Below are 12,720 nucleotides of genomic sequence, written 5' to 3'. Positions count from 1 at the left end.
CAAGCCACTTTTATGGGAGTTGCCAACATGGCCTACCAAAACATTCGCTTTTTAAAATGCTATTATAACTTTACCTTTAGCACAGCATGAACATTATTGCATTTAACTTATATTTATAATATATAAGTATGTGCACTGTCATAATTATATTGCATTTCACTGTCCAAGTAAGTAATAACTTCAAGGACTTAATCCTGATACGTAAATATAGTTCTTAATCAGTATAGGTCTCTTTCAAAGGTACTAGCAGCCCATACGTATAATGAAATGTCAGGGAAAATTAAATTTGCAGTTAAATTATTGAGCTTACGATATGCCCACTTACCTGGGCGTAAGCCCCATTGAACTCACTGATACTTACTTCTGAATAAACATGCCTAGAATTGCACTGCAAAAGAATTTTGCCTGGAATGAGATTATTTTTTGACCCATAGGCTCAGCACTTAACCTTTGAACCTTTTATTGTGACGCTCGCAGAGCCTTCTGTTCTCGCGAGAGTCTTAGGCCCTTGAGGGAGACAGTGTTTCTGAATGTGAATGAGGCTACACAAACAACACGTTACTCTCGCGAGTTACTAGGCGCGTTTGTGCAAGACGCCTTTCCTCGCGAGATGTGCTTGGCGGACACCCGCCATTTGCACAGCATCCAGCCCTCTTGTGCCGAGATCTCGCGAGAGCCCGTGCGGAGAGCTCTGGGTGTCCCCATATCTCCAGCACGGACCCTCCTCCAAGCAGCAGGACGCGGCGGGCGCCATTTCAGGGAGCAGTCGTTTCTGCTGGAGCCGAGTCCGAATCTCCTCGTTGTGGAACTTCCTCGGCTTTGGCCTTATCCGTAAAATATCTTTTGAGGCCTAGATTTTCCCCATCTCTCTTTCCCGTCGTTGACGGGGTAATTTTGCCGTTGGGGGCCCTACTTCCCCACCGCCCGAAACATCCGGAGCCTGAGGTAGTTGCAGCAGCCGCCCTCCTCACAGACACCTGAGCTAGAAGCGGGACCCCCAGCAGCGCAGGTAACTGCCTCCGTCTCTTTGAAGGCCTCCTTTTTGAGGGGCGACTCGAGGGGCCGCGCGCTTTCCGTAAGGCCCGGAGGAGGCCCTGCTTTTGCGTTGGGCCTTCTAAGTGGCAGGCCAGTCTCGTTTCCCTTCCCCCTGGAAGCGTGCGAGCCCGGCCCGACAGACTCGGTGTTCGGTTTTCTGAGGCACGGTATTCGCCTCTGTTTCGCAACGCGTTGCCAGTGGCTGCGGGGTGGGGGGAGGGTAGGAAGGGGAAGTCGACTGGGACTTGGTTATAGGGAATTGGCTTGTAGTATAACACGTCAGTTTTCATGGACCCGATCGACTTTCCTCAGCTTCACGGTGATCGGACCACTTTCCAAAACAGAAGATTTCTAGCCACTTTTTAGTTCATATGTTTTCGTGCCAAGTGCCATAAAACTTTGTGTTGTGTGTTTACGAAAGGTTGATGCCGTGAGCTAATAAGGGCAGTTAATAAAAAGCCTACGTAATACATGCTGGAAGGAGAGTAGGAAGACTTGTTTTCTTTGTGTTTCCCCCCTCCCCAGGCAAAGGAGGAATGAACTCCCCCTTTTCTGCAGAGTTTGCAGTTTGTTTAATTACAAAAGCATGAAAAGCGTGCAAGTTTAAGAGTTAGAATCCTATCAGGATAAATGGATTCATTTTAAGTAAAGTTTTCCATTTTATCATTCTTAAATTATTAAACCATCAGTTGGCAACCAAACAGAACCTTTATATTGAATATGATCATAATCCAACATTTTTGTTATGTAGTTTATGCCTCTTCAAACCACACCTGCAATTTCATATGCCAATACTTAACATTGGTGTACTCAAAGTAGACCCACTGAAATAATGAGACTTATTTGAGAATGAGTAGCATATATTCTCTATAGACATGCCCCTGGAATGGTACAAGCCCATTGCATTGGGCTTGAGCAGTTATTTGGATTCTGGTCTGAAAGTCTTCACTTCACACAAGCAAGGGATGAAGCAGATTGTTTCCAATGTTCAGTGAAAAGTCAATAGCTATGCTATTGTTAGGATAGCCACACTTACTCATAATTTTCCATAAGCATGTAAAGTCATTATTGTGACACGTTTATAATGCTTGACATCATCGTTCACCCTTCTACACAGAAAACAGACATTTGGCTGGTTTTTTGATAGAGGGTCTTGGATTCAGTTTTAATGGACTGAAACCGTTGACTTTAACAAGCTTATATTATGTTTCCATTTTCAATAGGATTATTTGTTTTGAAAAAGTTATGCTTAATGTAGCAAATTTTAGACAATGTCAAAATGTGTCTCAATAAAAATGTTAAATGCTAGAAAATTGCAGCGTTCTTTAAAAGTTGAATATCTTGAATTACTTGTGTAATCAGTTTCTTAACCCTTAATTATACAACTATTTTGGCATACCTGCTCTAAGTTAATATGGATACTTGTATGTCCAACTTGTCCAACAGTAATATTTTGCATCTTGTGGCTATCCAAAATCTCTTTAGCAAATTTAAATTATTTTATATCATATTTCAGTCTTCCAAAAGGGCCCCCAAGAACAGCTATGTTTGAACAATGAGCTATACTCACTAGCAATCATTAACTTTGCCTAACCTTTGGGCAGTATTATTCCTGTACTGTATTGGTATTAATGTAATGGGAGGCAGAGAGAGAATGTAAGTTCTTGGCTTAATTAAGATTTCACCAGGTATTTTTAGCTCCTGTTCTTAGTTACCTGCCTCCACTATTTCAGGTTTGTCTAATAATTTATTTTGTGGTTTAGCTTTGTTAAATTATAGTAAAAGATCAGTCAGATTTAGGTCTTTGAGTTTCATGCATTTTTCAAATTTAAACTGGGATAGAATAAATTTTGGCCAAACCCGTTTTTTGCTTACAAATAATTTCCCTTGTGCCAGCATGTTTTTTGCTTCTGGGAATTTTCTCATGTTTCTGAGTTTGCTTTACAGAGAAGAAATTGGTGTACAGTATATTAAAATTTATGTTATTTGTTCTACATTGGGTATTTCTGGCATGGCATTACCATTTTACTTACTGGCACATCTTCTTTAATAAATACAAACTTGAAAGACACTTTTCCCAAATGCATCCAACTCCACACATGCTAAGCAAAATACATACCTGTTGGAAATCAGAAGTAATTCAAAGCAAATAAGCTTGCACTAACATCACTGTACACATTAGTTAGTACTCTCCACTATCTTTAACTTCACTAGTTATCAACACAGTGTTGTATTCTGTGAACTCTCACACTTAAGCAGTGGAACTTCCTCTCCCTTTCTTTCTCACATGCCGTTTAGATTTGCTCTGAGGGCTCCCCAACAGTGTTTGAAATACCCCTGGCACGTTTTGCGACTGGCATGGGTCCAATTGTGACCATATGGAGATCTCTGGATGCCAGGCTGGCGACTGACATCTCCATCTGGCTGGCCCCTCCAGCTTTCTTTACTGGGTATGCAGAAGAGCTTTTTGCATTTATATCTCACCCTTTTCTCCAAGGAGTACATGGTTCACTCTTCAGTTAATCCTTACAACAACCCTGTAAGGTAGGTTAAGAGGCTGTGATTTGCCCAATGTCACCCAGTGAGCTTCATGACGAGTGGGGATTTGAACCCTCATTTCCCGGATCCTAGTCCAACACTCTTAACAAGTACACAACACTGGCTTCTTAGAGTGCTTCTGCTTTGGGGCAGCTATATAAATTAAGTAGGTAAATAAATATGGGGAAAGCAAAATATTCCTTAGGGAAGCATCTGAAATACTTTCCTTGAAGTTTCAGTTGTTTTATTCTGGACTATTTTATTTGATGTTTTAATGTGCTGTAAACCACTTTGAGATTTTTTTCTTTAAAATATAAAGCAGTACAGAAGTGAAATGAATAAAAAGTAACAAAAATAATAAAACTCACTGCAGGAAAATGGTACCTAGACATTCCTATGTGACGACCATAACCCAGGTTTAAGATGGCATTTGGTGATTAGTTTACATTTCTGAGTTTCTAATGCTCCCCCCCCCTTCTGAAGGAGATTTGGGGGTCTGCATGTGTGAACATGAGAGGGAGCAGTTTTGTTGCACAAGTGGGAGTAATTAAAGGTAAAGGTAAAGGTACCCCTGCCCGTACAGGCCAGTCTTGACAGACTCTAGGGTTGTGCCCCCATCTCACTCTAGAGGCCAGGGGCCAGCGCTGTCCGAAGACACTTCCCGGTCACGTGGCCAGCGTGACAAGCTGCATCTGGCGAGCCAGAGCCGCACACGGAAACGCCGTTTACCTTCCCGCCAGTAAGCGGTCCCTATTTATCTACTTGCACCCGGGGGTGCTTTCGAACTGCTAGGTTGGCAGGCGCTGGGACCGAACGACGGGAGCGCACCCCGCCGCGGGGATTCGAACCGCCGACCTTTCGATCGGCAAGTCCTAGGCACTGAGGCTTTTACCCACAGCGCCACCCGCGTCCCTGGGAGTAATTACGTGAGTGCAATTATTATGTTGCTTTCAACACTCTTTGAAACCCCTAAAACAATATTACTGTGCTGTATAAAAGCAGTCATAAAAAAAGTTCAGTGTTAGAAATTGAGATATGAAAGCTAGGAGCTAAATGCCACATTAAACCTAGGTTATGAGTGCAGCTACAGAATGTTGAATCACACTTTTTTAATAACAAGAATACAAAGCTGAAAATGAACTGCAGCTAAAATATTATGTTCATTTTTCACATGGTCTAGTCCTTCCCCTGCCCATCCCCGAATATTCTTAAGAGGGTCTTTTCTCCATTCTTCAGAGAGTAGCTGAGAGTAGTCTACCCATAATCCTTATTATAACAAGCTCAGGATTGCTGATATCTTGCAATTGGGGAATCTGCAACAGCTGATTCCATACAAAATATTTTCTGGGATAGTTTAACTAATCTGTTTCGAATTTTTGACCCAAGGAGTCAATGATTCGTGGCAGATTTCAGGTAATGGGAAATCATCAGATTCGTGAGGAACTTCTAATCTGAAGCTCTATTGAGCTTTTTTTCACCACAGGGATGTTTCTCCCACACCCTGGAGGTAAGGCAACAACACAAAATGGCTTCCCTTTTATAATTCTGCATAGCTGTATTCACTGTTGATTTTAGGGAAATGCTTTCCATCAGTCAACTTTAACCTTGAGCAAACAGCATTTACAGTAACAAAATGCTCAACCAAAAATGTTAGAGCATTCCAGGGACAGTTTTAAGGGAGGGTATATGCATTTTCAAGAGTTCATTTTTCAAAATGTGGTTAAACAATTGGAATTTCTAGATTATTTTTATTTGTTACATTGAATTGATAATTGAATTGGTTCCAAAAGTTTGATATTAGTGCATATCTGGTTTAACAAGAGTATGTTGAAATGCTCTTGCTTGTTTTGCTTTCAGCAGTTGCTTGGAGCCTGCAGCATCTGTGTTCTTGCCCATTGACAAAGTCTGGGCTCTCCATGATAAGAGAAATCGAGAGAGAGAAACTGTAACCTGAGCTGAATATCACATTTATTTTAAGAAATCTTTACCTCTGTTAGTCAGAAAGCCAACAGAGAATTATAATAGTTTGTTGTCTTTGAAAGTCAAATGACTTGGTGAGGGGTTTTCAGCAAATTATTATCTTAATTACACAGGTATTACTGGAGTAATAAAACCTATTATGGCTATTTGGAGAAGGGATATTTTAGTATGTTTTATTAGCAAGTATGCTTCTGTTTATGTAAGTTGGGTAGGTACTTACAAAAGTAATTTACAAACATGGGAACCGGGTTTACTTTTTCTCTGGATAATAGGAAAACTGCGTAGTTTTGTGTTTGGCTGAATGTGTTACATGCTTCCAGAGACGGTGACTTTTTGCAGGCATAATGCTGAAGCCGTGCTTTAGTGTTAAAGGATTAAGCCTAGCCTCTCTTTGAGCTCACACACTTCCCTCTCCTCCAGCATAGCTACACCTAGAAGATTATAAGTTATCACTTGGAATTTTAGCTGAACTACACTTTAGCATGTTTGAACTCTAAGCTCTGGTAAATCTTATCTATAGTTAATGAAAGCCAGCCTGCTATGGTTTGAGGTTGGCTTGTTTCCATTAGCCATAGTTAAAATTAATCACAGTTGGTCCAGAGTTTGGTAAAACAAAAGCTAATGTTAATCAAAAATGGAAATGAACGCTTGTGGACATTGGTACCTTTCATTTGCACTAGAGGAAGAAGAAAGGGTGTAAAAAGTAGGGAGAAGCTTGGTTCATTCACTTTAACAGTGTTATGTCAAAACTGACCTAGAGTTTCAAGAATGTTCAGAATATAAAACTATGAATCATTTGGAAGTGTGGACTGATGCAACTTTTGTCACCATCAGAATCATCAAGCTTTTAATTTTTGAACTAGTCTGGATTAGTACATGCTTGACTAAAGGAACTTTTTCCTCTTTCTAGGTGTCGTGAAAAATGGCTGATGATATTGATATTGAAGCAATGCTTGAAGCTCCTTATAAGAAGGTGAGAAAATATGCTAATAAGGGCTTTATCACTATTCATTTAGCATTATTCATGAAACTACTGCTGAACTGTAAACTAACATCCCCGGAGCCCTCATGATTTATCTTATTGGACGTGCGTTACGTGTATCTTACGAGTAACTATATGCTGTTAATGTAATTATATTGTGCAGTAGTTTCACTTCAGCGTGATGAATAAATGCCCATCTATCTCTCTTTGTAGACTTGCCTAACGATATCTCACCTCTACTCCCATGAATTCACCTTTGATTCCAGTGTGAACTGTCAATCATAAGGTAGTAATTGAGTGACGTATCGCTGTACCGTGGTCCCCCTAGGTAAAAACAAAAAACAAACAAACGGAAAACACTCCTAAAAACTACCAGCTCAATTTTGGATTAGCAACAAGGTGAATGCAGTGGTTTGGGCAAATAGCAGGGTTCCAAGAATAATCTCTTCCCCAAGTTCATGGCAAGCAAATACTTAGACTGCTTAATGGAAGAAGAGTGACCTCTTTTTTTAAAAAAAAAAAGATAGACGGGTGATTAATCTTTAACAGGACAGGAGGCAATTAACTGTTGTGCGAAAGACCTTTCCAAAAATTCTTGGATCCCTGAATAGTTCACATTTTAGTAATAGTAAAACAAAATATTGTTGCAGTCTACCGTTCGTTGTGAAAGAGTACTCTTCTATTTATTTAATTTAGCAACTTTGATATAATTTTCTACATTTCTGAATATTTAATACCTAGCTTCTAGATCTAAACAGGCAGCAAATGTATTTAGTTTTTCACTGGATATTGGTGAAACTATTAAATTATGCATGCAGTAGCACTGGCTTCACAAATCTATATATACAAAAAATTAAGTAATGTAGCAGTTGAACTCATGGTGTAACTGGTGTGATAACTACAATAAACATAACAGCAACTATTAGTTCATTTTGAAGTATGTTTAGTACAGCTATGCGGTATGAGTTTTGAACAAGTGTTTGTAACCTTTTAAATTTTCATGTTTAGTTTTATGTAATATTTATTAGCTATGTAACATTTTGAAACAAATCATAATTTGTAATGTTAAGAATCTTGTGTGCTAGTTTAACATGGGATATTTTCCATGTAAACAGGTATGGAAATAGGGAATATTTAGGCTGGACTGGTTGGATTATTGATGACTGACTTGGGAGTCGACGTTACTAAAGCAGTGTGAATCCCTGTTTGCTTCAGGGCGAGATGTGTGACAGAGGTGGCATCAAGCTCTTACAGTCCCAACCCTCCAACGAAAATGGGCGAAGATCTCAGGACTGGCATCGGTCACAGGAAATCGATAGTGGCTGGCTGCTAGCATGGCCACTTGGGGCTTAGGCAGAGATATAGCCTTGGTACTGGTCAAAGGGATTATAGTACATGAAAATGTTTTAAACGTGAAATTTCTTTTTACATTTTATTTATTTAACCACTTGAGTGCTGAAAACTTCAGGATAACTTTAAAGTCACGTAAGGAAGTTTGTACGATTTAAATATATTTTTTAATAGTAATTCTTGTATTTGTAATTGTATGACTTAACTATAAGCAACAAAGTGGTTAAACAAGTCTACATTAACTAGTAGCACTCCATATTAAATGTAAAATAATTTTAGTATTAAAATTTTTGTTTTGTATTTTCTTATCCCTATTCCCATTACCCTTTTGACCACTTGAAATGTTTCCACTTCGTCCTCACGATGTTCTTCTATCAACCCTGCTTAGGATGAGAACAAATTGAGCAGTGCCAATGGCCATGAAGAGCGCAGCAAGAAGTAAGTATCCATTGGTATTACTGAAGTTGTCGTTATTCCTAGGAAACATTCTTTGGCAGCCAGGCCCTCTTCCCTCAGTAATATTAGTGTTCTTCAGTTTTTAAGCAAACAGAATATTTTACTCCCAACGTAAACTTTTGAAAGAGACAACTGGAATCCTTGTTCAATTCCAAAAATTTCCGCTGGGTCATCTTTCAAAAGAAATTAAATACAGCTAAATATATAGTCTATGACAGATACATAATTTTAGATTTTTGTAACAGTTTACCTAACTTTTAAAAAAACCGTTAAAAGGTACATTAAAAGACTGATGGCATAATATGTCTGCTCAGAAGTAAGTTCCATTGCGTTCATTGGTGCTTATTTCCAGATAAGTGGACATGGGATTGTAGCCCAAGTGAATCTGGTATGAGCTTTTTAAGGTAAATTTCCAAATGGAATAAATTTGACTGTGGAATCTTGGGTCACAAGAACTTGTATTGTTGAAGCACCTTGGAACTACTTTAGGCTAGCATACCTATCTTTCTGGAATGTTGAGAAGTATGTGTGGGTTGGTTTAAGGTGACTTTTAAGCTAATTCTGTAAGGTGGGAGTCACCACAGAACAGTCTTTGCCTCGAGTTCTAGCCAGTCATGCCTCATAGTGGCAGGACAAAAGAACAGTGTTTGGCAGTATCTTGATAAGCTATTTGGAAACACAGTGAGAGTTGCTGGTTTCCACTAGTTTCTTTCCTCTTCTAGAAAATGGAAGCAAAATATTTTAATATAACAGAGAGGGCTAATGAAACAGAACTGGAATAGTTCTAAAAACTAAATTAAGTAGTTTTCCTGTGAGATGATCTGCTTCTTTTAAATAAAAGGGAATCTTGGGGTCAACTTGCATACCCTTTCTTTAAATATCTCCAGAAAAAAAACAGTCAATTTCTGAGGCATCAGTTCCTTTGTTTAGCAATGGTTAGCTGAGAAAACAAACAAACAAAATACCACTTTAAGCAAAACTGCCTTTGCATAGGGCTGTGCTTTTCTAAGCAATAAAAACTCAAATGCTAGTCTTTTACTGTGGTGGAAAACAGAATCATTTCCCCACTCCCTGCTGAACAGATCCTTTTTGGATAGTGGATTGTTTCATTAATATCAACAGTGACTAAACGTTTACTTAAACTTACTGCTGAGAGACGAGAGAGCACAAGAGACTGAACTTTGTTCTTAAAAAGAATAATATGTTTCTTCCCAGAGCTATCCGATCAAAAAACCACTACTGGAAAAGTACAGTCTACTCTTGCCTTCTGAGAGCATGTCTTTGCTACCTGTGCAGAATGTGGCCCTTCTTGTGGAAATGAGAGGAGTAAACTACTGTTTAAAAATGTGCACAATATAGAAATAAGACTCATCTTCCTAAATTACACTTGGGGAGTATCTGAGGTAGATTGCCTTGTTCATGTAAAGACAGCTTGTATTGGGAAGGTAGATAGCTCCTTTCTCTTTGCAGTATTTGATAGTGGAAGTAACTGGAAACTTCTAATTTCCTTTCCCTGGTGGTTTTATAAAGTGGAACACAGTACATAGAAGGAGGAGTCATGCTGTATTCTCTCCTATCCAAATGTAATGGTGTTAGAAGGAAACCAGCTTCTCTACCAGCCTTGTTGGCCATTTTTTTCAGTGGATGGTGTCCAGTGGTGACTATCAGCTGTTGAAAGGTTGTTTTTAATTATTTCTGCTCCCCCAACCTTCTGGAGCAGATTTAGATGGTGTGTGGGGTACCTTAGGGGGAATGGGAGATTAATAAAACTTTTCTCTCCCTTCCATTGACAGATTCCCTTTTGTCTGCTGACAGCCTCCACTGGATACCACCCAAAGTGAAAATTTAAATACCCTGAATAATACTATTGCAGGCTCCCTGACTTGCTTTTATTAGAGAAAAACCCCTGTTTGTTCATATCTTAAGACTGCAAGCCACAATAATAGGTTGACGGTGTTGTATGAAAAGTTAATAATGTCATAGGTCAGTGGGATAAAAAAGAGGATTTACTCTCAAAAAAGGATGTGTGTGGTTTTTTTTTTACAAAAGCTCACAGTAAGTTACTTTTCAGAACCTTTTTAATTCCTTTGTAGTAGTTTACTTGAGGAAATATGCGTTAATATTTCATTAAAGCCTTTTGACCCTTTGCTGTACTAACTTAACTGCAAGGCAGCCTGAAACTCATGGTCTTACAACCACAGCAGGCAACAAAAAACTGGCTGGACAGTCTCCTTTTTATTAAATGTTATCTTGGTGGGAAGATGTTAACTTAGCTTTTTGTTGCTTGTCCTAGGTGTTGAGGAATGTACTGCCGTCTCCTGTCACCCTCAAGAATTTACAAGAGACTTTGTTCTGTCAGCCATTGGGTGAACAGGGAAAAAGTGCTAAACGTTTTTGTTTTTTTAATGTAGTTTTATGTAGCCTCACTGATCTCATGGGCTAAATCTGGGATGGGGAACCTGTGGCCCTTCAGATGTTGCTGGACTACACCTTCCATCCCTGACAATAGGCCATGCCAAGAGGGTAAGAGGTTCCCCATCCCTGAGCTAAACTTTTATGGACAAGGACAATTTCATGAAGGTTTTTTCCTGTCTGGGTGCATTAAAAGGTGTAGACTTCATACCCTGTTGGTTTGTTCAGGGCTTTGTTCCTGACTTTTTGCTTAAAAAGGTAAAGGTAACCCTGCCCGTACGGGCCAGTCGTGTCCGACTCTAGGGTTGTGCGCCCATCTCACTTAAGAGTCTGGGGGCCAGCGCTGACCAGAGACACTTCTGGGTCACGTGGTCAGCGTGACGAAGCTGCTCTGGCAAGCCAGCACAGTGCACGGAAACGCCGTTTACCTTCCCGCTAGAAAGCGGTACCTATTTATCTACTTGCACTTAGGGGTGCTTTCGAACTGCTAGGTGGGCAGGAGCTGGGACCAAAAGATGGGAGCTCACCCCGCTGCGGGGATTCGAACCGCCGACCATGCGATCGGCAAGTCCTAGGCGCTGAGGTTTTACCCACAGCGCCACCCGCGTCCCCAGACTTTTTGCTTAATTCATAGCTAAAAAGGCCCAAAATGATGGGAAATGATCTACAATATAATAAAGTGATTAGTGAAAGCATTATGCCAAAAAAGCTTATTTAAATTAATTTAAGAGAACTTCTTGCCCACCTAGCAGTTCGAAAGCATGCAGTGCAAGTAGATAAATAGGTAACGCACCAGCGGGAAGGTAAACGCCGTTTCCGTGCGCTGCTCTGGTTCACCCAAACCGGCTTAGTCATGCTGGCCACATGACCCGGAAGCTGTCTGTGGACAAACGCCAGCTCCCTCTGCCTATAGAGCAAGATGAGCGCACAACCCCAGAGTTGTCTGCGACTGGACCTAACAGTCATGGGTAACTTTACCTAACATACAACATTAAAATCCTCTATTAAAACATGTTATTTAAACATTCAGAGATTATTAAAGCCAGCAGTAGCCAAAAGACAGAAATCTCATGTAGGTTCTACATTTATGGATAGAGTTGTCTAAACAGAAATGCTTTAAGCAATCACAGAGGAATACAACGAAGGAACCTGTCAGGCCTGGAGTTCCAAACTGTAGGTGCTGCCACTAAAAGATTGATTACTACAAGTGTGGAATGAGTATTACGTGGCACCTGTAACAGTGCCAGTTCTGCAGATTGAAGCAATTGAGTGGGTATATATGGGGTAAGATCCTAAAAGTGAAGAATGGATGGTGCAAAACATTCAAGATGCATAAAACAACACAGATTTTGTTTATATCAAAACCTCAGTTGCCTATAATGTTCTGATGAACAGTTAGCCATTTACCATATGCAAAAAGGATACATTTTAGTATAAACTAAGCAAAAACTAACTGCAACAAATACAATTTGGATTAAGGTTAATTTTCTGGGCGGGTGACTAATAAACATGTTATTTACCTATTGATACCAGTGTTTTCAGTTTCTTGCAGATGTCTGCTGTAATTTAACTTGAAGCAAAATAGAATAGTAGCAAATGCACAAGCTTTTACAGTCATGATGACTGCATGTATTTTATTAGGAAAACAGCATTATTTGGTTTATGTAGGGTGGAAAAAGTTCCAGAGCTTTTCTTTCATTATGGATATCAATTACAAATACAATATTAGGCATGCTTGGCAGTCTCAGAATTTTTGCCTTTTGTTTACTAAATACAAGTAAAATAAACATGATATTAGATGACTCTCTAGGGCAGGTGTTGAGGAACCTTTTTGGCTCTGTGAGCTAGATTTTTATCAGGAACCACCAACCCATCAACCACCTGATGTCACAATGATGCAAAGTGCTTTAAAGTCCCAAAGGTGCAGCTAAAATTAAAAAGTATTTTCCTACATTCTGGGAAGGTTA

The 12,720-nt window shown here is 39.7% G+C and overlaps 1 protein-coding gene across 11 annotated transcripts in view; it reads left to right on the top strand.

Moving 5' to 3' along the window:
- Nucleotides 1-704: 704 nt before the first annotated feature.
- The window catches only part of RBM39 (RNA binding motif protein 39), a 34,000-nt gene continuing 21,984 nt past the window's right edge, over nt 705-12,720 (top strand). The window contains exons 1-5 of one of the 11 annotated variants that reach the window (XM_077929161.1): nt 705-1,009; nt 6,464-6,526; nt 6,749-6,821; nt 8,274-8,323; nt 10,753-10,949. In XM_077929161.1, coding sequence (XP_077785287.1) covers nt 10,792-10,949 — 158 coding nt within the window. In that variant the 5' untranslated portion in view covers nt 705-1,009; nt 6,464-6,526; nt 6,749-6,821; nt 8,274-8,323; nt 10,753-10,791. The other 10 variants (XM_077929160.1, XM_028734790.2, XM_077929165.1 and 7 more) reach the window with 10 other exon arrangements.

The sequence above is a fragment of the Podarcis muralis genome, chromosome 5 (genome assembly GCF_964188315.1).
Source record: "Podarcis muralis chromosome 5, rPodMur119.hap1.1, whole genome shotgun sequence".
Taxonomy (NCBI): Eukaryota; Metazoa; Chordata; class Lepidosauria; order Squamata; family Lacertidae; genus Podarcis; species Podarcis muralis.
The sequence above is the reverse complement of the archived record's forward strand: the minus strand, read 5'-3'. Positions and strand labels throughout refer to the sequence as shown.